General features: G+C 42.2%; 1 protein-coding gene across 2 annotated transcripts; it reads right to left on the reverse strand.

Moving 5' to 3' along the window:
* Positions 1 to 27899, reverse strand: slc29a1a (solute carrier family 29 member 1a). 2 transcript variants are annotated; one of them, XM_029752459.1, is made up of 13 exons: positions 27848 to 27899; positions 12713 to 12792; positions 12515 to 12596; positions 10377 to 10558; positions 9007 to 9146; positions 8373 to 8507; positions 8140 to 8237; positions 7560 to 7644; positions 7264 to 7349; positions 7044 to 7152; positions 6723 to 6808; positions 1489 to 1688; positions 1 to 1223 (listed from the first exon to the last, which is right to left on the reverse strand). In XM_029752459.1, exons 2-13 carry the CDS (start codon positions 12739 to 12741, stop codon positions 1112 to 1114), a joined length of 1344 nt encoding a protein of 447 aa, XP_029608319.1. In that variant the 5' UTR covers positions 12742 to 12792; positions 27848 to 27899; the 3' UTR covers positions 1 to 1111. The 2 variants fall into 2 exon arrangements, with proteins under 2 accessions (XP_029608319.1, XP_029608318.1); XM_029752458.1 differs by having other exon boundaries at positions 7264 to 7379.

Genomic DNA, 27899 nt, shown 5'->3' on the forward strand with positions numbered 1-27899 from the left:
GAGTTTCAGAACTGTTTATGAATGTAAAATGCAGCCCCCCAATCCTTTACAGGAAGATAAAAACTTTCCACCAGTAATATGGGTCAAATCTTTCGAACTGTTTGGGCTAGAAACAAGCAGTTTTCGCTGTAGTAATGGTGCAAGCATGACGCTAACGATTATGCGCTTGTGAAACAACGGTACAGCAAAGCCTTATTACAATTATGAACACACACACATATATATTAGATGTTTGTTGCACTGGTGCTCCCAAATTAAAAAGGTCGCACAACAAAATATTATGTACTTTAAAGCCCTTGGCACGTTGCATATTTTTTTTTATTCATAAAAACAACCTGATTGATACGAACCAGGCAAATTTAACTTGTGCCAATCCGGTTTTAAAATAGAGCACTCAAAACTAGATCTGATACAAAAATGGCACAAACTGGCAGAACAAATGATCAGGTGAGTTTACAAACTCTCCTACCCTCACTGTCCACTAGCACAACGCATGTAATGAATAGCTACATATGTCACTGTGGTAAAGATATTCAAATACTATAAAATACCTTTACATGTCATGGCAAGGCTATACCACAATGAGCATTTACACACTGACGTAGGCTGGTAAAACTCCATTGAGATTTAAAACATTCTAAACTAGAATGCCTATACAATTCAATGATAACACACACCAAGACATAAGAAGCTGGGTAGTTTCACAATCCATATAAATATACATGGCTCATACAATTTACGGCTCATAGCGGCATTTTGATCAATAAACTGAAATAATCCCTTGAGTGGAGAGAACTGTCTTCCACCATGGTCCTTGGAGGATGAGAGAGACATTATAGATGTTGGCAACTAGAACAAGATATGAGAGCAGTAACATAGGCAGCTGAACTAGATGAACTTTGCATTCTTTCATAATGAAAAAGAGTATCATCAGTCAGTGGCAGGAGGGGAAGCACAGACTCTCTGAGGCTGGCTGCTTCCGAGTGTTGTAGCGTTGCTCCCGTATGCGAAGAACAAAACAATTAACAGAGAAAAGTTCACCACCTCCTCCAACCTCCAACCCCCATCACCTCCTCCACAGCAGGTTGGTTAGAAGAAAGTGTTCTCGGGTCTAGATAATGATTCTGAAGATGAAGGACAGGGCTGCTCCCAGAGCCAAACCCAGAGACAGGAAGAACGCCATGATGGCGCCGGCTGTCTCTGCTTCGTGTTGTGCCACTTTCCTGTATGGAAACACAGGAGGGACAAAACAACATGACTAGGAGGAGAAAAGAGGACTGTACACACCTTGATGAACCAGTGCAATGTCTTTGTCGTGAGTAGCCTGTGGTAGTACAGTGTTTCTCAAAATGTTTGCAGGAACCGGTAAGCTATGGTTCCCTTCTATGGAGTACCGCTTGACAACTGACTGCAATTACTGTCAGCTTTCAATTTGAGGAACCAGAGGGTTGAGAACTATGCTGTATTTGCCGCTGGCACTGGCCTTACTTTGGTCCGAAGCACATGCAGAGGCTGGCCAGGTATCCGTTGCTGAAGGAGAAGAAGATCATGAAGAGGATGTACCAGGCGTCGTGGGCGAACAGCACAGGCAGGTAGTTCCTGGGCTGGACGTTACACAGCATGAAGAGAGGCACGAAGACCACACGGAGACCCACCATGACTGGCAGGATGATGCTGTCCTTACCGGGCTGAAGGGACAAAAGAGGACATCTCAGTACACGTCAACATTATAATACAGATCCACTCCACCATTATATTGCACATCATATATTAACCCACACACATTCCAATAAAGAGCTTAGACAAGGAGCCAGTGAACTCACAGAATTCTGCAATGACTTTCAAATGAAGCCATGAGTAACATAATTCAGAGAAAACAAGAGAAATCAACTGATCTTCTCAACTAGCTAATAAACTCAGTTACATAATATCGGGCCTACTAAGCGCTTCACCGTGGAGCTAAGCTAATAAAATACAGCGCTGTATAAAGGGTAAGCTAAACATTTTCTAAGTGAAATAATTCAACTATACCACCCCTGGCCAAGCTTAATGGCATTGGATTTGATTATTTCAATTGGTAGGGCCCTAGGAAATCAATTAAAAAATGTTGTTGTTTAGTTTCCCCCCCCCCAAAATATAATTTTGGTTTTCCAAGTTTCTTGCTCTCAAAACCACACTTCTTTAATAAAATTAATCTAAGTCCACAACAATGCTTAAACGACATCAGGAGAGACATTTTGAGGTCTGGAAAAAATGTAAGAAATATTCATTTTTGGGTGTAGTTACCCTTTAACTCAACCCTGCCCCAGCAAGAGACTGTTTGGTTAGCAATGTTTCTGTAGCGCTCATGTGATTGCAGTTTGCAAAAGAAATAGCCACTTGATTGATGCAAATAATCATGATACTCTGCCAGGCAGGCATAGGCTACTGTGTACAGTCGTGGCCAAAAGATTTGAGAATGACACAAATATTAATTTCCACAAAGTTTGCTGCTTCAGTGTCTTTAGATATTGTCAGATGTTACTATGGAATACTGAAGTATAATTACAAGCATTTCATAAGTGTCAAAGGCTTTTATTGACAATTACATGAAGTTGATGCAAAGAGTCAATATTTGCAGTGTTGACCCTTCTTTTTCAAGACCTCTGCAATCCGCCCTGGCATGCTGTCAATTAACTTCTGGGCCACATCCTGACTAATGGCAGCCCATTCTTGCATAATCAATGCTTGGAGTTTGGCAGAATTTGTGGGTTTGTGTTTGTCCACCCACTTCTTGAGGATTGACCACAAGTTCTCAATGGAATTAAGGTCTGGGGAGTTTCCTGGCCATGGATCCAAAATATTGATGTTTTGTTCCCCGAGCCACTTAGTTATCACTTTTGCCTTATGGCAAGGTGCTCCATCATGCTGGAAAAGGCATTTTCCGTCACCAAACTGTTCCTGGATGGTTGGGAGAAGTTGCTCTCGGAGGATGTGTTGGTACCATTCTTTATTCATGGCTGTGTTCTTAGGCAAAATTGTGAGTGAGCCCACTCCCTTGGCTGAGAAGCAACCCCACACATGAATGGTCTCAGGATGCTTTACTGTTGGCATGACACAGGACTGATGGTAGCGCTCACCTTGTCTTCTCCGGACAAGCTTTTTTCCGGTTGCCCCAAACAATCGGAAAGGGGATTCATCAGAGAAAGTGACTTTACCCCAGTCCTCAGCAGTCCAATCCCTGTACCTTTTGCAGAATATCAGTCTGTCCCTGATGTTTTTCCTGGAGAGAAGTGGCTTCTTTGCTGCCCTTCTTGACACCAGGCCATCCTCCAAAAGTCTTCGCCTCACTGTGCGTTCAGATGCACTCACACCTGCCTGCTGCCATCCTGAGCAAGCTCTGTACTGGTGGTGCCCCGATCCCGCCGCTGAATCAACTTTAGGAGACGGTCCTGGCGCTTGCTGGACTTTCTTGGGCGCCCTGAAGCCTTCTTCACAACAAATTTAACCGCTCTCGAAGTTCTTGATGATCCGATAAATGGTTGATTTAGGTGCAATCTTACTGGCAGCAATATCCTTGCCTGTGAAGCCCTTTTTGTGCAAAGCAATGATGACGGCACGTGTTTCCTTGCAGGTAACCATATTTAACAGAGGAAGAACAATGATTCCAAGCACCACCCTCCTTTTGAAGCTTCCAGTCTGTTATTCGAACTCAATCAGCATGACAGAGTGATCTCCAGCCTTGTCAACACTCACACCTGTGTTAACGAGAAAATCACTGACATGATGTCAACTGGTCCTTTTGTGGCAGGGCTGAAATGCAGTGGAAATGTTTTTGGGGGATTCAGTTCATTTGCATCACTGATTCATTTTGTTAATATATGTTATTATTAACTTGGGCATTTTGTTCATTTAAAATGGGCATTTTTGTTCATTTTAATGTCTGGATTCTGTCCACGTTTTCCACGGACTTTGAGGGTAGCCAACTTGTAGTGAATTAGAGCAATTTCCTTTAATAGAAATGGGTCGCAATGCAAATGTGCACTTTAAGGAATGAACCTCTATCCAACTGAATGTACTGTAAGGTAACAGTGCTCTATGTGCACTCAGCCCATAATTCTATTCTACAGTAATCATAGGATTGAAGTGGATGGGAGGGAGCTGAGGTAGAAACCCACAGAATGAAATAAACACCATCTATGGGTAAGTGCCAAAATAAAGGAAACACTTGAGTAAATGAGGGATACAAAGTATGCTGAAGAAAAATATAAAACAACAATTTCAAAGATTTTACTGAGTTACAGTTCATCTGAGGAAATCAGTCAATTTACATAAATTCATTAGGCCCTAATCTATGGATTTCACATGACTGGGAATACAGATATGCATCTGTTGATCACAGACCCCACCCCCCCACCCACAAAACAATGGGCCTCAAGGTTCTCGTCAGGGTATTTCTGTGCATTCAAATTGCCATCGATAAAATGCAATTGTGTTCGTTGTCCGTAGCATATGACTGGCCATAAAATAACGTGAAAAATTTGGGGGATCTTTTATTTCAGCTCATGAAACATGGGACCAACACTTTACATATTGCATTTATATTTTTGTTTAATGTATATTGAAAGCAGGTGCTTCCACACTGGTATGGTTCCTGAGTTAATTAAGCAATTAACATTATGTATAAAAATGCCCAGTTCCCCATTATTTTGGGGTCTCGAAGAACCGTAGGGCATTTAAAGTGTGTGTGCATCACTCACCAGATCTCAATCCAATAGGACACTTATGGGAAAATCCGGTGCGGCGCCTGAGACAGCGTTTTCCACCACCATCAACAAAACACCAAATGATGGAATTTATTGTGGAAGAATGGTGTCGCATCCCTCCAATAGCGTTCCAGACACTTGTAAAACCTATGACAAGGCGCATTGAAGCTGTTCTGGCTCGTGGTGGCCCAACGCCCTATTAACCTCTCTGGTATCATTGGGACGCTAGCGTCCCACCTCGACAACAGCCAGTGAAATTGCAGGGCGCCAAATTCAAACAACAGAAATCCCATAATTAAAATTCCTCAAATATACAAGTATTATACACCATTTTAAAATTAAACATCTTGTTAATCCAAACACAGTGTCCGATTTCAAAAAGGCTTTACGGCGAAAGCACACCATGCGATTATGTTAGGACAGCCCCTAGCCACAAAACACCATACAGACATTTTCCAGCCAAGGAGAGGACTCACAAAAGTCAGAAATAGCGATTAAATTAATCACTTAACTTTGATGATCTTCATCTGGTGGCACTCCCAGGACTCCATGTTACACAATAAATGTTTGTTTTGTTCGATAATGTCCCTCTTTATGTCCAAAAACCTCAGTTTTGTTGGTGCGTTTAGTTCAGTAATCCAAAAGGCACAAAGCGCGCTCTCAACATCCAGACGAAAAGTCAAAAAAAGTACAATAAAAGTTTGTAGAAACATGTCAAATGATGTTTAAAATCAATCCTCAGGTTGTTTTTGTCATAAATAATCAATAATATTTCAACCGGACAAAAGCTTTGTCAATAGAACAGGAGAAACAAGAAAGGCGCGCTCCCGATCACACGCTGGACTCATGTCTGGAAATTTCCACTGTCCACTCATTGAAAGTGCTGTATTTCCCTAATTTTTCAGAGTTAAAGCCTGAAACAATGCCTAAAGACTGGCCACATGTAGAAGAAGCCATAGAGATCGTGAACTGGGTCCTAAGTCTTTGTATGGTGGATCGGCTTTCAATGGAAAAACAGCCTTTCAAAATAATAGTACTTCCTGGATGGATTTTCCTCAGGTTTTCGCCTGCCATATCAGTTCTGTTAAACTCACTAACAGTTTTGGAAACTTTAGAGTGTTTTCTATCCAAATTGACCAATTATATGCATATCCTAGCTTCTGGGCCTGAGTAGCTGGCAGTTTAATTTGGGAACGCTTTTCATCCAAAATACCGAATGCTGCCCCCTACCCTAGTGAAGTTAAGACCCTATGTCAGTGTTTCCTTTATTTTGACAGTTACCTGTATATCTCTATGGCAACTTCTCAGCCAGTGAATCACACACTCCAGAACTGGGAGCTGTTACAGCCCCAGTAATGTGATCTATTTACAACAGGAAACTAGTCCAAATCAATAGGGGGTCTTCAGTGTCACCATGAGCCACTCCTCACCTACCCTTCCAAACACACTTCTTTCAGCAGTCACACAACCTCTTCATCCTAAAAACACAAGGGTTTTTTTCCAATACAAACCACTGGCCTACACATCAAAGTGTTCTGTTCCAGATTTTCCAGAGAATTCTGAACGATTGATGTCTCGGCAATATGTTTTCAACTGTGGCGAGGGTTAGAACCCCATGACATTATCAGGCAGTAATCCAGATCAGATTTGGGCTAAATATTTCGATTTAACACATTTGAGATGGTATTTTTAAACAAATGCCAGAAATGAATTTGTTGTGTCATTATGTATGATACTGTTGTCATGGGAGTCGTCAGTCTAATCCTCTCCTCTTCCCTTTCAGAGTGATGAGACGCCAAGACATTCTGATCTATGTTCCAGTGAAACGGCAAAGACGTCGGCCAAGGGGAACAATTGGTCAGGCCAGGGGGAACCATTTCAGGGGAGCACAGATGTTAGGTGGGAATCTACACCAACAAGCCTTTGTCTGTTTGAGCCAGTGTTAGTGGAAATAGTGCTCAGAAACCTCAGACTCACCCACATACACACAGCCGTCAGACTTCTGCCTGCCCAGTCCATCACGTTGAAGAGCAGGAAACACGACACAGGGATGAAGTATTTATCTGTGGAGACAAAGGAACTGCAGCAACCGCATGGCGAATAAGACTATTGTCCTCACAGACTCTTAAATCAATACTGGAACCCATTACAGCAAAATCGCAAAGGCAGATGTTCAACATTGTCCTTGCCAGTTTTGAGAGGATCAATGCTATGAGCCTGTATGCTGGTCTCTGGCTTTTCACAAGCCATTAATACAGCAAAACACAGTCAATAAAGACTTTCCCTTAAGACACTCACCCCAGGCTCCCCCATCGGCCACGGTGGACCTGACATCAACTGTGACTGCAGGGAATGTTCCGATGGTGATGGTGAACACGAAGCACACAGAGAGGGCCATTACCCAGATCTACAGGAGACCACAACATCAGGACATCAGTAGGGGGTTTTAGGCCCCACCACCAATTCCCTCACTTGGGAGGACTACTTTGTTTATATCATCTTTGTGCCGGTCCCTTACCCGTTTAAAGATGGCAAACACAGATATGGTGGACCTAGTTTCCTCCTCTGTCAGACTGACCACCGGCCTCTTCTGTGCTGGACTGTCTGTCACATAACATCCCCTTTTGCTGTTAGCTTTACACAGATAGAGAAATGCACAACTTGGAAGAAAAGCACTAAGAATTAAGTCAAAGAGCATAGATAAACAAGAAAGTTATGTATTGTAGTATAAACCCAGTGAGCCCTGGGCAGAGTCAGAGTACACTACTACACAGCAAATGAGAAACAATTCTCAACGTTACATTCCATCTGCACCTTTTTTCAAAAGGTCCATCTTGTTCTCCTCATCTCCGCCAGCTGGCCTGGATCCATTACTTTCCAGGTAGTACTGGAAAAAGTCCTGCGAGGGTGGGAGAGACATTAACAAAAATCAGCACATTTGCCAACCTACATGTTTTACTTACCCTTACTTTACCAGCTAAGTTGACTGAGAACTATTCGCTATTACAGCCACGACCTGGGGATGAGTTACAGGAGGGGGAGAGGGGATGAATGAAGCCAAGTGGAAGCTGGGGATCAGGTTTCCATGGGCCAGATTGGGAATTTAGCCAGGACACGGGGGTTAACACCCCCAACATACTATTATCAGGTTACTGCATCTATCTATCTATCTATCTATCTATCTATCTATCTATATAGCTGCATGTAAGGACACATTATGGATACAGGCCAGGGAGGCTATACAATGCTACACACTACTAAATGCTTCCCTCAGATAACATTGTTGAGCCAATGACAACTTGTCTGACAGAGTGAACTAGCATTTTGAGGTCAGAGCATTCCATTAGGCAGAACACACTAGTAGGGGTCAATAGTGTGTTAGTTGAGTTCTCACCATTCTGGGCAGAGCAAAGTAGGACAAGATGGCCAGGAAGACGACCACGCACGCTGTGATGAAGTAGCCAAAGGCACTGTCCTGTAGGGCAGAGCCACCTAAACACACACAGAGAAAATACAGGGTCATGACCTGGAATTACTTACTATTCTCATCCTGGGATATGAGTTATGGACCTGGTGTTATGGAAAGTGTTGAGAGCAGTGTGTGTGTTTTGAGTGTGTCAGACGTACTGGCCAGGGCACAGATCATAGAGAAGGCAGCGAAGGTCCCGGCGAGGCCCTGTCCACTCATGATAGGTGCAGTGTAGGAGGCCGGCAGCATCCCAGCCAGGCCAAACAAACTGCCCTGCAGCACTGCCCCAAACGCTGGGGAGAGAAAAAATGTACTTAAGTCAAAGTAGAGAGAGAATGAATGATTGCAGATGTTGGATATAGGAGGGAGTAATACATTTAAAATCAAAGGAGAGGGCAAGAGGTTTATATCAGCAACACAAGAAAAATAAAGCAAAACCAATGAGAACATCACAGGGGTTGTTTTACATAATAAACATTATTTAATTCACCCGTCTTCCTAGTATAGACAGAGAGGAAGTCTTTACAGGGAGAGTGTGGATGTCAACATCAAAGCGTTCCAACTGGGTCACCCTCTCCTCCCCTTTAGTGGAACCTGGACCGTCAGAGAAGCTGTTCCTCATCAGGCATCGGGGGGCCAGGATCAAACTAACAGGAGAGCGTATCCCTGCTGTTTAACATCCCACTTTAAACAAGCCAAGTCCGTAGCAGATGGTGTGAAGGTGAGTGAGTTTTTCTGTGTGAGCTTGGTATGTTAGGTAGGAGTCTAGTAGTTTGGGTGGGGTCCACTTACAATTGATGCAGACAATTTTGATCATGGTGAGACAGAAGAAGGTGAGAGGGCTCATGTCCACTTTGACCAGCACTGCCGTCAACAGGAACACCAACAGGATCACAGACAGGGAGCCGGCGATACGGTAATTCTGAGGGATCCTGGGGGACAGGTGAGGGGAAAAGGGGAGAAAAACAGAAGGAGACATTCATAGGACTGTTTAGACAGGAGTGGGGTTCATTGATGGTCGAGCCCTTGCTGAAGCTCTCTATATCCAACTATAATTAAAGTCCACATACCAATGTTCTATAGGAAACAACTGATGGAGTTCACGGAGTGAGGATTAGGTAGGCAGAGATAACTTAGGTTTACATGAAAGGTACCGTTCAGGGTAGCTTAGGGGAAAACTGAGGACAGTTGGTAGAGCATGGTGTTTGCAACGCCAGGGTTGTGGGTTCGATTCCCATGGGGGGGCCAGTTCAAAACAAAAAAATACAAAAAATGCATGAAATGAAATGTATGCATTCACTACTGTAAGTCACTCTGGATAAGAGCGTCTGCTAAATTACTAAAATGTAAATGTAATGTATGGAGCGAGGTTAAGGGGGCATGTGAACAGGCAATGTTTGAGGATAAGAGTGAGGTATCAATTCAAGGTGCTTTTAAGAGGAATGAGGTGTGGTTTGGAGTTTGAGTCCTGGGTCTCCTCGAGGTCACAGTAAAGGGATCGACATTCAAGTCTGAAAAGTGCTTCACCATCAGACAAGTCAGGAATATTTTTTGGCTTCCCAAGATTATCATCACTTTCCCAAAAATGCTAATTGGTTATGCTAATTAGCCATTTACATGCTTTCACCTACACATAGGAGGAACCAGGAAGATCACTACTGGAATTCTTTGTATTTTGGTTGTTATCAGTAAAATACATTCTCAGAGCAGGCTCAACTTGCCGGCCTGCCATAAACTGTCCATCTTCCACATAAACCATCTTGAAGAACAATCTGGCTTTAAATGGCCATGTACTCTTATAATCTCCACCCGGCACAGCCAGAGGAGGACTGGCCACCCCTCAGATCATGGTTCCTCTCTAGGTTTCTTCCTAGGTTCCGGTCTTTATAGGAAGTTTTTCCTAGCCACCATGCTTCTACATCTGTATTCCTTTCTGTTTGGGGGTTTAGGCTGGGTTTCTGAATAGCACTTTGTGACATCTGCTGATGTAAAAAGGGCTTTATAAATAAATTTGATTGAACAATTGGGAGTAATGATGCAACCTCAGAGCAGGCTCAACTTGTGCAACTGCTCAGTTCAATTGCCCCAGGGAATAGGGCAACCATAATACCAATGTAGAAAAGTCCCTGCAGTAGAAAATTTACCATTAGTTCTAACTATACCTCTGGTGGATGAAGGAGTTAAGGCAGGTGAAGATGAGCAGGGGCACCATGGCACACAGGGTCATCACATTGTTGAACTTGGACTCCAGGACGTTCCTCGTGTCTGCCTCAACTACCGTGGCGTTGGCCGTCAGATTCGCTAAGCCTTCGACGGCCGGGTCCTTCAGTCGGCTGGTGAAGTACTAAAAGGGAAGCAGCAGGGTGGAGGAGAAAGAGCGAGAGCGAAAGACTTGGGGGTTCATGACCAAAGCTTACGAGAGTCAATGATTTCTAAGGATGTGCATCTTTCCCTTTCAAGACAATTCGATATGTATCTAGATATGAAACTTGAAAATATATGGGCTCCGATGCAATACAGGAACGATACGATTTAGTGTGAAACGATTCAGTGAAATACTATGGCGAGAGTGTCTCAGAAGGTAGAAAGAAAGTAAAATAATTAGTGATTTGGCGATTCGTAACATTTGAGTTGATTTTCTGACCGATGTATGCTGCATGTGTTTCAGTTTGGGGTACGTATTTGGGTGTGTATCGGTGAATCGTTACATCTCTAATGTTTTCATAATGCTAGCCTGCTGACGAGGGCGGGGATATTTTGGCATGGCAACACACCTGGCCAAAAGTTTGATGAACCAGGCGGCTTCTAACTGTTTACAAAAGTGGTCTCAATGAAACATCCTCCCTCGAGGCAGCTCCAGAAGCATTAAAATGACCCTTTTATTAGAGGAGTCACATTTTTTAAGACCAGTTGTACTACCACTTAGAGACAGGAAAGGAGTGTGTAACCATATTATTTTTCTACTACTTCAGCTCTTATAGGCTGACCACACCACTCGAGTCGCGTGCGTTGTGTCAAGATTCACCTAGCGGTCATGATTTGGGGCTGTACAAATGTTTGATGTATTAAAATAATTGATTGTGCTTATGTTATATTAATAGAAGGGGAGGGGTTATAAGACCTCTCCCTCCTTACATTTATAGGGTCCTAGACTACAGATTAACAATACATATATTCATTATATAGTTTTAGAATTGTTCCACAGTTGTTTTCTCATTCACTCACTCAATGTGTGACTAAGACAGAACTCTGCAGGGGAGTGTGGGAGATAAGAGACTACTCAGACATTCCACAATAAATCAACTTTGGGGAGGGGACATTTATTGCCTAGCTTTTAGATAAACACTGAAACTCTATGTTTGTATCGCCATGGATGCAGGGTTTTGGTCTCAGGAGTAAAAAGGTAATGATGTAGTCAGTGACATCACTAAGGCGGGACTTCAGTTTAATAAAACTACTTGAGACCTTTTGTATGATGCAGAACTTACTCATAAACATGCATGCCATGTTCCTGTTTGTCAACTTCTATCTGCAATTGCATTAATAAAGGTTTTTGAATGATTTAATTAAAGATATTGTCATCATGTTAATTTCACCAATGAACCAATGATTGACAAGGTAGGACGTAAGGAACAAACCTAACAGTTGTAAAATACATTTATGAATCTATGTTATTCAATTATTGCACCCACACTGCTCGCGCGCGTCTGCGTTGCACGTCCTGCCTCTCCCATCTCCTCATTGGTTTATAGAAGCAGGTACCCACGTGCCATCTCCTCGTTGGTTATACCCACGTGGGTGATTGAAAGACGAATTGTGTTGCCGGTTGTCGTGGTAATACTATGAAAGTTTAGATGCCAATCACCATATAAGTTCAAAGATGAAAAAGCCTGGAAGGAGGAGAGATGACTAGAAACGATTCGGTTGACCGTTTTATGTGTGGATAAATTGTCGGAGTAGAGGACCTTGTACATTTCAGGTAAAATAACAACCTAATGTTTATATCCCAGGACAAATTAGCTAGCAACAGCAAGCTAGCTAAATAGGACAAATTAGCTAGCAAGTGCAACATAACTAGCTAAATTGCCATAAATGTTTAATGCTTTTTGACCCGTCCCTAAATGAATGTCATTGGTTCAGAGTTTGTTTTGATAGTTTAACCTGCGTGTCGTGATCGCATTTGGTGTAGGGGGACAAAATAAATGTATGCACGATGTCACACGCCGGTTTGGGTTCCGTGTAAGTCTGATTTCTCATGGTTATTATAATCAAGCAGTTGTGAAGAATGCAGAACAGTTACCATGGTTGCAGTCATGAAGAAGTTCCATGGCAGGAGGGTTCCCAAGCCAAGGACAAAGAAAATTATCCACACCGCATTATACCTGACAAATACACATTCACACACCAGACATTTTTATATGTAGCCATTACCAATTGTATCCATATAGCATTAAATGATTGCAGGCAGAAGCAGAAAATGCAAAGTCACTGCACTCACTTGTCCTGTGGAGCGTTGATGACCGTCATTGTCCTGAAGTACTGCAGGAACCAGCTCTTAAGTCAAAATGTGTCACGGTTCTGAAAACAGACATTTTCATAAATAAAATCAGCCTAGTCTTCATAAAGTAACAATGTTCAGGAGAATGAATTCGACATGCAGTTTGCCAATTATCCCAAAAAGATTAACAAAACGCCACATTGTGATATTATCCAACATTGTACATCACATCTCCAACTGAAATTCAGGTCACAAGTTCACCATCCTGCCAGTAACAAAACAAAATCAATCAAGCGCTATGATAAAACTGGCTCTCATGAGGACCGCCACAGGAAAGGAAGAGAGAGTTACCTATGCTGCAGAGGATAAGTTCATTACAGTTACCAGCCTCATAATAGGTGCTGTTGTCTGTGACCAATAATGTTTGTACCATGTTTTGTGCTGCTACCATGTATTGCTACCATGCTGTGCTGTTGTGTGTTGCTGCCTTGCTATGTTGTCTTGCTATGTTGTTGTCTTAGGTCTCGCTTTATGTAGTGTTGTCTCTCTTGTCGTGATGTGCGTTTTATCACACACACACATTTGTTCTTAACTGACTTGCCTAGTTAAATAAAGGTTAAATAAAAATAAATAAAAAAGACATCAACTGTTCAGAGGAGACTGCGGGAATCAGGCCTTCATGGTCGAATTGCTGCAAAGAAACCACTAAAGGACAGCAACAAGAAGAAGAGACTTGCTTGGGCCAAAAAAAAAATAGCAATGGACATTAGACTGGTGGAAATATGCGATTTTTGGTTCCAACCGCCGTGTCTTTATGAGACGCAGAGTAGGTGAACGGATGATCTCAGCATTCTGCAGCGATACGCCATCCCATCTGGTTTGCGGTTAGTGGGACTATCATTTATTTTTCAACAGGACAATGACCCAACACACCTCCAGGCTGTGTAAGGGCTATTTGACCAAGAAGGAGAGTGATGGAGTGCTGCATCAGATGACCTGGTCTCCACAATCACCCGACCTCAACCCAATTGAGATGGTTTGGAATGAATTGGACCGCAGAGTGAAGGAAAAGCAGCCAACAAGTGCTCAGCATATGTGGGAACTCCTTCAAGACTGTTTGAAAAGCATTCCAGGTGAAGATGGTTGAAAGAATACCAAGAGTGTGCAAAAATGTCATCAGGGCAAAGGGTGGCCACTTTGAAGAATCTAAAATATATTTGGATTTGTTTAACATTTATTTGGTTACTACATGATTCCATATGTGTTATTTCATAGTTTTGATGTCCTCACTATTATTCTACAATGTAGAAAATAGTAAAAATAAAGAAAAACCCTTGAATGAGTAGCTGTGTCCAAACGTTTCACTGGTACTGTATATCTCACAATATTTTACATACAGCCGGTTTTGAAAGGCCCGACGAGTTTGGGCCGCTTCGTGTTTACATTTTTTTGCCGTGGGAAAACATATTGCGATACTGGTAACGTCACAGCCCTAATTAGGCTACTTTCTTATTCTGACCAAATATACAGATGAGCATGTAACCAACTTTACATTTCAGACAAACAACAATTCCTACCTACTACATTTGTAACCGAAAGATACAAACCAAGGTCTTGTTTACCAGGAAAATATAGTTTGTTAAATTGAAAAAAGTAACAATAGGAATACAAGCAGTTATAACTCCTACCATTAAACTAAACCACAAAGTCTAGCCTATCCAGTTTCAGCATTCCATAGTGACAAATAAAGCCACAAGACAACCTTCAAAACCTTATTAAGTACGATAATGTGTCATCTCAACAAATCAAAACATTCTAGCCAAATATGCAAACAAGTCAAAATGTATCATCCAAGCCAGACAGAGTCTACTATATCAGCACTATTTTCTTCAGATTTTTTTTATTACACTTACTTAGAGTAGCGCAGGAGTAGCCTAAATCCAAGAGTTGATTTACTGAAAGGATAGACTGGCAGCTGAACATCATTTCATTTTATACATGGGAGGAAGCCTTGGTTAAGAGGTGGTCTAAAAAGAACATGCATTAGTCCTTCCTATCACAATATTCTCACTGGCACCACACATCCCATAGCAACTACTCTACCACTCTGATGGAAGACATCTACACACAGACAGATACTTCTGTGACGCCTTTCTGAAACACAGCAGGCTTTCTGAGACCCTCTAAAACAAATAGCCAGAGTTCACTGTACACACAGATGTCTGTGCAGAACTCCAAGCATCCCAGCAGCCCAAACAAAAGGTTTACCTCCCAATGTGTCTCATAAGCATGATGTGTTGTGGATGCCATAAAGGAATAGACTAAGCCTTTTTAGATGGAAATGTGCGTGTCCAATTTAGGTAGTGGAGTCATCATCATTGTCATGTGAATGCACAGTGCTATGGGTTAGGAGCATCGAATGCAGCTCATTGTTCCACGCTGAATCGATACAGTTACATATCGCAATATAATTTCTGGACGATATATCAATACTTCACTCCAAGTATGGATTTGTAATATATATATATATATATATATATATATATATATATATATATATATATATATATATATATATACACACACAACCGTTCAAAAGTTTGTGGTCACTTAGAAATGTCATTGTTTTTGAAAGAAAAGCTACTTTTTTTGTCCATTAAAATAACATCAAATTGATCAGAAATACAGTGTAGTCATTGTTAATGTTGTAAATTACTATTGTTGCTGGAAACGGCGGATTTTTAATGGAATATCTACATAGGCGTACAGAGGCCCATTATCAGCAACCATCACTAGCCTTTTAAAATGATAAACTTGGATTAGCTAACACAACGTGCCATTGGAACACAGGAGTGATGGTTGCTGATAATGGGCCTCTGTACGCCTATGTAGATATTCCATTAAATTTGTTTTTGTTAAAAAGCCATTTCCAGCTACAGTAGTCATTTACAACATTAATGTCTACACTGTACTTCTGATCAATTTAATGTTATTTTAAATGGACAAAAAAAAAGTTTATTTTCTTTCAAAAACAAGGACATTTCTAAGTGACCACAAACTTTTGAACGGTAGTGCATACATACATACATATAATGTATACACACACACACACACACACATATATAGATATGGATTGTTAACTTTCTAGATGTCAAGTGGCTAGATGTCAAGCTTCTTGGTTACAGCAGACATTCTAGCCTGAATACTAGTCTCTTTAGCTACAGTAACATTCCATTAGTCATTGTCAAAAAGAGACTGGCCTTTCTGCCATCTTCAATGAATATTCTATCATTAATGAGCTCTAGGAAAACAGAGGAGTTGATCCTGATTCGATAAGTCTCACAGCTATCCTCCAATCACAACTATTATCCTAATATTGGAACTCTATCACTTTTTCTCTCTCCACAGAACAGTTGGTATCCGGTTACTAAACAACCGTTTTTTGTTTGTCCAGAGGAAACCAGCATAGAAATAAGAATTAATAGAAAGGGCGTCTCCATAGAGTACCACAGTATGAGTCATAACACCCATAAAGCTAGAGGTCAAACAGGGAAATGGTTCCAATCCTTTTTCCACCCTTCATTTTTCCCATAGGGGATTTTGGAAAAACTTAAAATAAGGGCTGTGTTTCGTGTAGGCTTACCCTGGCGTGACGTTTTTATAACCGTGTAAATCTCTTTAGGACAAGGTGACTTATCAATATATTCGCCTATACCGCCCAACCCTACAAACTGGATTTGACGAGCTAAGTATTTCTCAATAGTGTGTTTCATTGGAAAACTTGATCAGAGGAAGGACTGACTGAATAATCTGACACGCAAGGAACAAGTTAGTAGCGGAAGGCATGGCGACTTTGATTGGGTTAGGTTATCTGAAGCTCTGATTAGGAGCCCAGCAACGCATTAAAAGCGGTCATTATTAAGTTCCCCCATAGTATTTATAGCTGTAGATACTATGCCATTACATTTTTAAAGGCAATGGTAACTAAAAATAGAGGATAAACTTACAGTTCTGCAATTGTTGCATTGGACTCTTACATAAATATTGTCCCCTTTGTCTCTGGAATTGAATGGCCTTTGAGGACAGGTCGGTCCATAGTGAAAGGTCTACATGCGGATAGGATTTCAATCTCTTGGCCCCTGTGACAGGCTAATCGTTGAAATCCAGCACAAACTAATAAGAACAACGTTATCACAGCCAATGGAATTACTGAGACTGTGTCACATGGCTGAAGAAGGAATCCAATTGGAGGTACCAAGCTCCGGTTCATTCTGCCTCACTCCATTGAACGTGTCATCAAACAGTGCCAGCTGGCTGGCGTGCCCCTCTGGACCGAAGTCTGTCCCCCTGTCTGACCAACTCAGAGCCACAACACAAAATCCCACATTTTCCTGAGCCAATGACACTTCATCGGTGCCACTCAAAATAAAAACTGACTCTAAGTACCACTATTGCAGTGGAAGTTGGCTGCAACATAATACTCTTACATCAAGTTGTAAAACTCTCATAAGCCAATCACAACTAAGCCTACTTCCAGCCCTAAGGAAAATACCTACTAACAAAATGTTGAGATCACAAGTTGTTTGCCCTTTGAAGTCACCCAATAAATCTAAAGCCGTCACTTTAGCCTCATTCCCAAGAGACCAAACAGTAGTAAGAAAGTACTTTGGAATAGTGTGGCGGTCACCATTTGCGTCAGCATAGAATGGGGCCTATATGATCTTGATCACACCACCAAATCCAAATTGAGGTGGACATGAGGGTATTGTTTTGGAATAGCTCTGTGACGGGTAGACCTTCATTCCCAGACAGTGTATGGGTCACATGACAAGGTGAAAATAACCGCTCGCTTCACCATTTCCCAGGAGTTTATATAGCACTAGTCCTGATCACTGTTCGACTGTTGGATAACTTCAATGGAGATTAAGGGAGAAATCAATAGTGCTCGCAAGAGAAGTTGTCCCATTCAAAATTAGCTAAACGTTACAGAATATTACTAGGAGAGCGAAGTAGCAGCAGATAAATAACTGGTCACAAAGAATAGTAAGCAGTCCCCCCATGCATTGGATAAAAGCAGACTTGCAACTTGTTATCGGGTAGTCTAAATAGATATATCAACAGTATCACAATGTTTTTTTTTACATGTTGTAATTCATCCCTCTGGTTTAATGTGGGCAGTTTGCAAGCAGTTAGCGGGAGCTAAATCTGGTGGAAATATCAGAGCTCCCCTTGCCTTCACCCCATTGCCCAACCTTGAGGACAGGAGAGCACACTACCTGCTGACCAACACACACACACACACACACACACACACACACACACACACACACGTACTTCAATCCTTTACGATTATGTTTAACGACCAAGGGCTACCTCTCAGATTCATCATCCAAAAGCTATTTCCTCCACCATTTCCAGGGATCTGGTTCTTGAATCAGACACGGGTGGATTATCATGTCAAAAACAATGCTGTGGGCTCCACGAATAGCCTGTGGGCTGGGGTTGGTTTATAACAGACACTGCTGGGCCTGTAATAGGAGGATGGTACGTATGATACTGTGGTGTGTCTGTGGGTTTCTCAGGCAGCCAACACACATCCAGTCTACCTGTCTACACAGCAGCATCACACATCCCACCATAGAGCCCATTTATGATGACAGTTGGCTAGGACTCCTAGGATTTTGGTGTGAACAAAAAAATCCTATTAATGCAGAGTTCTCTGTAAGCTCCCCATTGCTAGTTTCTCTCCTACTTCGTATGGGGTACTTGGAAATTAAAGCCTGGGCCAAATAGATATTCAGTCCATCAGTTCCACATGGCTAAAATAGCATTAGCTCAGCACAGCAGGCCTAGGTAACACAGTTGGTTGTGTTAGAGGCTTTGACAGACAAGGCGTGGAGATGAACCCAAGTCTTTGGCCATTGGCTGAGAGAACAAAGAAAATCTTAGGAATCTTATGAGAAAGAGTTAGAAAGAGGGAATACATAAAAGTTGGTGTGTACAATGCATTCGGAAAGTATTCAGACCCCTTAACTTTTTCCACATTTTGTTACGTTACAGCCTTATTCTAAAATCGATGAAATAAATATCCTCAATCTACACACAATACTCCATAATGACAAAGAGAAAATAGGTTTTTAGAAATGTTCGCAAAAAAAAATAAAAAACATCAATACCTTATTTACATAAGTATTCAGACCCTTTGCTATGAGACTCGAAATTTAGTTCAGGTCATCCTGTTTCCATTGATCATCCTTGAGATGTTTCTACAACATAATTGGAGTCCACCTGTGGTAAATTCAACTGATCGGACAGTGCATGTCAGAGCAAAAACCAAGCCATGAGGTTGAAGTAATTGTCTGTAGAGGTCTGAGACAGGATTGTATCGAGGCACAGATCTGGGTAAGGGTACCAAAACATTTCTGCAGCATTGAAGGGCCCCAAGAACACAGTGGCCTCCATCATTCTTAAAATGATGGCGCCACCAAGACTCTTCCTAGAGCTGGCCGCCCGGCCAAACTGAGCAATCGGGGGAGAAGGGCCTTGGTCAGGGAGATGAAAGAACCCGATGGTCACTTTGACAGAGCTCCAGAGTTCCTCTGTGGAGATGGGAGAACCTTCCAGAAGGACAACCATCTCTGCAGCACTCCACCATTCAGGCCTTTATGGTAGAGTGGCCAGACGGAAGCCACTCCTCAGTAAAAAGGCACCTAAACGACTAAGACCATGAGAAACCAGATTCTCTGATCTGATATAACCAAGATTGAACTCTTTGGCCTGAATGACAAGCGTCACGTCTGGAGAAAACCAGGCACCATCCCTAAGGTGAAGCATGGTGGTGGCAGCATCATGCTGTGGGATGTTTTTCAGCGGCAGGGACTGGGAGACTAGTCAGGACCGAGGGAAAGATGAACGGAGCAAAGTAGAGAGATCCTGAATGAAAACCTGCTCTACAGCGCTCAAGGCCTAAGACTGGACAATGACCCAACAGGACAATGACCCTAAGCACACAGCCAAGACAATGCAGGAGTGGCTACAGGACAAGTCTCTGAAGGTCCTTGAGTGGCCCAGCCAGAGCTTGGACATGAACTCGATCGAACATCTCTGGAAAGAGCTGAAAATAGCTGTGCAGCCACGCTCCCCATCCAACCTGAGAGCTTGAGAGGATCTGTAGAGACAAAATGGGGGAAACTCCCCAAATACAGGCGTGCCAAGCTTGTAGCGTCATACTCAAGAAGACTCAAGGCTGTAATCGCTGCCAAAGGTGCTTCAACAAAGCACTGAGTAAAGGGTCTGAACACTTGTGTAAATGTGATGTCCGTTTTTTTTAAAAATCTATAATAAATTTGCTAACATTTCTAAAACCTGTTTTTGCTTTGTCATTGTGGGGTATTGTGTGTAGATTGATGAAGGAAAAAAACGATTTAATCAATTTCAGAATAAGGCTGTAACATAACATCAGCCAGCCTCAGCCCGGTCAATTCCTGCCAGTCTGCATAGCGCAATATCAACCCATAGCATATCGGAATGCTTTTTCTCTACCACATCTCCGGATTCCTACCGCAAGCTCTGAACCTTTATGCCAGATCATCGCAGCTAGCTAGCTGCTATCCGAGTGGCTAGTCCTGGCTAACGTCTCTGTCCCGAAACCAGCACCAGATAGCCTCGAGCTAGGCCCATCTCCCGGCTAGCCGAAGAAGTTCATTCAGCCAATTCTTGGGCTACAATACATATTTTGCCAATTGGCCTGGACCCTTTTACTGCCGACATGGAGCCCTACCGATCCATCACGACTGGTCTGCCGACGTAATCGTCCAAAGGGGTTTCAACATGCTCTTCCATTGCAACGTCCCACGGGTGCCCATCTGCTAGCCTGGGCCCGCTAGCTGTCTGAATCGCCATGTCTCCAGCTCGCCTAGCTACTCACTGGTCCCTATGATCACTCGCCTACGCATGCCTTTCCTTAATGTCAATATGCCTTGTCCATTGCTGTTTTGGTTAGTGATTGTCTTATTTCACTGTAGAGCCTCCAGCCCTGCTCAATATGCCTTAGCTAGCCCTTTTGTTCCACCTCCCACACATGCGGTGACCTCACCTTGCTTAAATGGAGTCTCCAGAGACAAAACCTCTCCCATCGTCATTCAATGCCTAGGTTTACCTCCACTGTATTCACATCCTGTACATTATGCCTTGAATCTATTCTTCCGCGCCCAGAAATCTGCTCCTACTCTTTGTTCCGAACGCACTAGACGACCAGCTCTTATAGCCTTTAGCCGTACCCTACTCCACCTCTGTTCCTCTGGTGATGTAGAGGTTAACCCAGGCCCTGCAACCCCTAGCTCCACTACTATTCCCCAGGCACTCTCATTTGTTGACTTCTGTAACCGTAAATGCCTTGGTTTCATGCAATCTACTGAGAGATAGTATGATAGAACTCTACAGGCTATCCAGGTCTGTGTCCAAACAATTCAAGCTTCTATTTTTAAAAATCCACCTTTCCAGAAACAAGTCTCTCACCGTTGCCACTTGTTATAGACCCCCCTCGGCCCCCAACTGTGCCCTGGACACCATATGTGAATTGATTGTCCCCCATCTATCTTCAGAGTTCGTACTGTTAGGTGACCTAAACTGGGACATGCTTAACACCCCGGCCGTCCTACAATCTAAGCTAGATGCCCTCAATCTCACACAAATGATCAATGAACCTACCAGGTACAACCCCAAATCCGGAAACACGGACACCCTCATAGATATCATCCTGATCAACCTGCCCTCTAAATACACCTCTGCTGTCTTCAACCAGGATCTCAGCGATTATTGCCTGCATCCGTAATGGGTCTGTGGTCAAACGACCACCCCTCATCACAGTCAAAAGCTCCCTAAAACACTATAGCGAGCAGGCCTTTCTAATCAACCTGGCCCGGGTATCCTGGAAGGATATTGACCTCATCACGTCAGTAGAGGATGCCTGGTTGCTATTTAAAAGTGCTTTCCTCACCATCTTAAATAAGCATGCCCCATTCAAAAAATGTAGAACTAAGAACAGATATAGCCCTTGGTTCACCCCAGACTTGACTGCCCTTGACCAGCACAAAAACATCCTGTGGCGTTCTGAATTAGCATCGAATAGCCCCCGCAATATGCAACTAACTTTTCAGGGAAATCAGGAACCAATATACCAATATAGCCTTAGCTTTCCTGACTAACAGAAATTTGCATCCTGTAGCACTAATTCCCAAAAAGTTTTTGGACAATAAAGTCCATGGAGAATAAGAGCACCTCCTCCCAGCTGCCCACTGCACTGAGGATAGGAAACACTGTCACCACCGATAAATCTATGATAATCGATCATTTCAATAAGCATTTTCAATGGCTGGCCATGCTCTCCACCTGGCTACCCCTACCAACATCTCAGCACCCGCTGCAGCAACTTCTCCAATCCCCCCCCCCCCCCCCCCCCCCCCGCCCCCGCCGCTTCTCCTTCACCCAAATCCAGACAACAGATGTTCTGAAAGAGCTGCAAAATCTGGATCCCTACAAATCAGCTGGGCTTGACAATCTGGACCCCATCTTCCTAAAATTATCCGCCGAAATTGTTGCCACCCCTATTACTAGCCTATTCAACCTCTGTTTCGTATCGTCTCGTCTGAGATCCCCCAAAGATTGGAAAGCTGCCGCAGTCATCCCCCTCTTCAAAGGGGGAGACACTCTACACCCAAACTGTTACAGACCTATATTCATCCTGCCCTGCCTTTCTAAAATCTTCGAAAGCCAAGTTAATAAACAGATCACCGACCATTTCGAATCCCACCGTATCTTCTCCACTATGCAATCTGGTTTCCGAGCTGGTCATGTGTGCACCTCAGCCACGCTCAAGGTCCTAAACGATATCATAACCGGCAACGATACAAGACAATACTGTGCAGCTGTATTCATCAACCTGGCCAAGGCTTTCGACTCTGTCAATCACCGCATTCTTCTCGGCAGAAACAATAGCCTTGGCTTCTCAAATGACTGCCTCGCCTGGTTCAACTACTTCTCAGATATAGTTCAGTGTGTCAAAAAGGGAGGCCCGTTGTCCAGACCTCTGGCAGTCACTATGGGGGTGCCACAGGGTTCAATTCTCGGGCCGACTCTTTTCTCTGTATACATCAATGATGTCGCTCTTGCTGCTGGTGATTCTCTGATCCACCTCTACACAGACAACCCCATTCTGTATAAATCTGGCCCTTCTTTGGACACTGTGCTAACAAACCTTCAGACGAGCTTCAATGCCATACAACTCTCCTTCCGTTGCCTCCAACTGCTCTTAAATGCAAGTAAAACTAAGTGCATGCTCTTCAACAGATTGCTGCCCGCACCCTCCCGCCCGACCAGCATCACTACTCTGGACGGTTCTGACTTAGAATATGTGGACAACTACAAATACCTAGGTGTCTGGTCAGACTGTAAACACTCCTTCCAGACTCACATCAAGCATCTCCAATCCAAAAGTAAATCTAGAAATCGGCTTCCTATTTCACAACAAAGCCTCCTTCACTCATGTTGCCAAACATACCCTCGTAAAACAGACTATCCTACCGATCCTGCTATTTGGTAACATTGCCTTTAAATTGTTTAACATGGGTCAAATGTTTTGGGTACCCTTCCACAAGCTTCCCACAATAAATTGGGTGAAGTTTGGCCCATTCCTCCTGACAGAGCTGGTGCAACTGAGTCAGGTTTGTAGGCCTCCTTGCTCGCAAACGTTTTTTCAGTTCTGCCCTCAAATTCTCTACAGGATTGAGGTCAGGGCTTTGTGATGGCCACTTCAATACCTTGACCTTGTTGTCCTTAAGCCATTTTGCCACAACTTTGGAAGTATGCTTGCGGTCATTGTCCATTTGGAAGACCCATTTGCGACCAAGCTTTAACTACCTGACTGATGTCTTGAGATATTGCTTCAAAATATCCACATCATTTTCCTTCCTCGAGATGCCATCTATTTGGTGCAAGGCACCAGTCCCTCCTGCAGCAAAGCATCCCCAAAACATGATGATGCCACCCCCATGCTTCACTGTTGGGATGGTGTTCATCGGCTTGCAAGCCTCCCCCTTTTTCCTCCAAATGTAACGATGGTCATTATGGCCAAACAGTTTTATGTTTGTTTCATCAGTGAACAGGACATTTCTCCAAAAAAGTACGATCTTTGTCCCCATGTGCAGTTGCAAACCGTAGTCTGGCTTTTTTAATGGCAGTTTTGGAGCAGTGTCTTCTTCCTTGCTGAGCGGCCTTTCAGGTTATGTCGATATAGGACTAATTTTTACTGTGGATATAGATACTTTGGTACCCGTTTCCTCCAGCATCTTCACAAGGTCCTTTGCATTTTGGTGCACTTTTTCCACCAAAGTACGTTCATCTCTAGGAGACAGAACGCGTCTCCTTCCTGAGCGTTATGACGGCTGCGTGGTCCCATGGTGTTTATACTTGTGTACTATTGTTTGTACAGATGAACGTGGTACCTTCAGGCGTTTGTAAATTGCTCCCAAGGATGAACCAGACTTGTGGAGGTCTACAATTTCTTTTCTGAGGTCTTGGCTGATTTCTTTTGATTTTCCCATGATGTCAAGCAAAGAGGCACTGCGTTTGAAGGTAGGTCTTGAAATACATCCACAGGTACACCTCCAATTGACCAAAATAATGTAAATTCGCCTATCAGAAGCTTCTAAAGCCATGACATCATTTTCTGGAATTTTCCAAGCTGTCTAAAGGCATAGTCAATTTAGTGTATGTAAACTTCTGACCCACTGGAATTGTGATACAGTGAATTATAAGTGAAATAATCTGTCTGTAAACAATTGTTGGAAAAATGACTTGTGTCATGCACAAAGTAGATGATGTCCTAACCGACTTGCCAAAACTATAGTTTGTTAACAAGAAATTTGTGGAGTGGTTGAAAAACGAGTTTTAATGACTCCAACCTAAGTGTATGTAAACTTCCGACTTCAACTGTATATATTTTAGGCCTGTATTTATTTTGGTTATAACTATAGTTGAAGTGTTTTCTATTTACCTTAAGATTTTTTTTGCACAAAGGTTCTAAATAAAAGGAGAAATAATCAAATATGAGTAAGTACCTTTTATTTGTTGAGTATAATTCAAAATGTAATAAGAAAAAGACCTTTACATGGTAATTTTATATAAACTATTTATTCATTGAATTTACAGAAAATGTGCTATATCATGATTAGAGCCCAAATGATTATGATTTTTCAACGCCGATACTGATTAAAAATCAGCCGATTTATTTATTTATTTATTATATTAATATTAATATTAATATATATATATATATATATACATACATACATACATACATACATACATATACACACACACACACACACACATACATACATACATACATACATACATACATACACACACTTGTAATTATGACAATTACAACAATACTGAATGAACACTTATTTTAACTTAATACATAGAAAAAATCTATTTAGTCTCAAATAAATAATGAAACATGCTCAATTTGGTTTGAATAATACAAAAACACAGTGTTAGAGAAAAAAGTAAAAGTGCAATATGTGCAATGTAAAAAAGCTAACATTTAAGTTCCTTGCTCAGAACATGAGAACATATGAAAGCTGGTGGTTCAATATTCCCAGTTCTTCAATATTCCCAGTTAAGAAGTTTTAGGTTGTAGTTATTATAGGAATTATGAAGCGTTGACTATTTCTCTCTATACCATTTGTATTTCATATACCTTTGACTATTGGATGTTCTAATAGGCACTTTAGTATTGCCAGCCTAATCTCATGAGTTGATAGGCTTTAAGTCATAAACAGCACTGTGATCAAGCATTGCTAAGAGCTGCTGGCAAACGCAGTAAAGTTTGAATGAATGCTTACGAGCCTGCTGCCGCCTACCACCGCTCAGTCAGACTGCTCTATCAAATCATAGACTTAATTATAATATATTAAACACAGAAATACGAGCCGTTTGTCATTAATATGGTCAAATCCGGAAACTATCATTTCGAAAACAAAAAGTTTTTCCTGTCAGTGAAATACGGAACCGTTCTGTATTTTATCTAACGGGTAGCATCCCTAAGTCTAAATATTCCTGTTACATTGCCCAACCTTCAATGTTATGTCATAATTACGTAAAATTCTGGCAAATTAGTTCGCAACGAGCCAGGCGGCCCAAACTGTTGCATATACCCTGACTCTGCGTGCAATGAACGCAAGAGAAGTGACAATTTCCCTAGTGAATATTGCCTGCTAACATGAATTTCTTTTAACTAAATATGCAGGTTTAAAAATATATACTTCTGTGTATTGATTTTAAGAAAGGCATTGATGTTTACGGTTAGGTACAGTCGTGCAACATATGTGCTTTTTTCGCAAATGCACTTTTGTTAAATAATCCCCCGTTTGGCGAAGTAGGCTGTGATTCAATGATAAATTAACAGGCACCGCATTGATTATATGCAACGCAGGACAAGAGAGTTAACCTAGTAATATCAATCAACCATGTGTAGTTAACTAGTGATTATGTTAAGATTGATAGTTTTTTATAAGATCAGTTTAATGCTAGCTAGCACCTTACCTTGGCTCCTTGCTGGTCAGCCAAGGTGGTCAGGTGGACAGATGGTCAGCCTGCCACGCAGTTTCCTCGTGGAATGAAATCGGCATCCAAAAATGCTGATTACTGACTGTTATGAAAACTTGAAATCGGCCCTGCCGATTAAAATCGGTCGACCTCTGATCGTGATATGTATCGTTATCAGGATATGAAATTACCTATATCGAGATATGAGATTTTGGCCATATCACCAAGCCCTAACTGTCTGTGTGTGTAACGTGAAATAATGCTGTTAAATTCAGCTTTGTGACGATAATTCCGAGGCACATGATAGTCCAGGCAGGAAAGAACACTGATACTACTGACACACACACGCCATTACTGTACTGAAGCTCTTCAACTCACCTTTCATATGCATTTAGGACTAATAGGAAACATGATGCCATTTTTTTATACCAGGATACTCAACACGAACAGCTCACAACACTACAAAAATACATTCTTTATGCTTGATCACTTTTGATAAATGTATCCTAATTTCTATGGCACTGCCTATAACTAACTATAAGTTAAGTATAATTATATGAAATCTAAGTGTCAAAAATTATGTCCAGCTAAGGGTTCCAGCTATGCATTTGGTTTGTTAACTTGCTAGATGTCAAGATCAAACTTCTTGGTTACAGCAGAGACATTCAATCCCGTCCTGGAGCAAGATCCCTGTTGCCTAAATAGTTTTGTACAAGGAAAAAAATATATATATATATTTTTTAAATAGCACCCCTTGTGTGCACTTCCGGTGTTGTGCCGAAAATCTCCCCCTGACAGAATTCTCCCCCCCTTCGCGGTCTTCATTTCTACAACTTGTTTGCTAGTTGAGATTTCTGCTCTTCACTCCGTTGTCAGTTTAGCCTACATTTCACTGATGTTACTAGCAGAAAGCAATTATGTCTGCAGTTTTTGGTTTGGCTATTTCTTTCAAGTGTATGTGGCGGTTCTAGCTTGTATGGCGACCTGGGCGAACCCCCTCTTCAGCGCTCGCGTCCTCGCCGCACCCGGGGCCGCCCTGTGCTGCCCCGGCCACATGCAGCCCTGCCAATGTCTCCCGTACCTAAATCCCCAACTGATTTGTATTAGTCTATAAATAAATCTCTTCGCCAAAATTCGTCATCTTATTCGACGAGTATTTTTTAAAGTATTTTTTTTATTTCACCTTTATTTAACCAAGTAGGCCAGTTGAGAACAAGTTGTCATTTACAACTGCGACCTGGCCAAGATAAAGCAAAGCTGTGCGACAAAAACAACAGAGTTACACATGGAATAAACAAACATACAGTCAATAACACAATAGAAAAAAAATCCATATACAGTGTGTGCAAATGAGGTAAGATTAGGGAGGTAAGGCAATAAATAGGCCGTAGTGGCAAAGTAAATTACAATTTAGCAATAAAACACTGGAGTGATAGATGAATGTGCAAGTAGAGATACTGGTGTGCAAAGGAGCAAAAAAATAAACAACAATATGTGGATGAGGTTGTTGGATGGGCTACTTACAGATGGTCTATGTACAGGTGCAATGATCTGTGAGCTGCTCTGACAGCTGGTG

The sequence above is a fragment of the Salmo trutta genome, chromosome 5 (genome assembly GCF_901001165.1).
Source record: "Salmo trutta chromosome 5, fSalTru1.1, whole genome shotgun sequence".
NCBI classification, from domain to species: Eukaryota; Metazoa; Chordata; class Actinopteri; order Salmoniformes; family Salmonidae; genus Salmo; species Salmo trutta.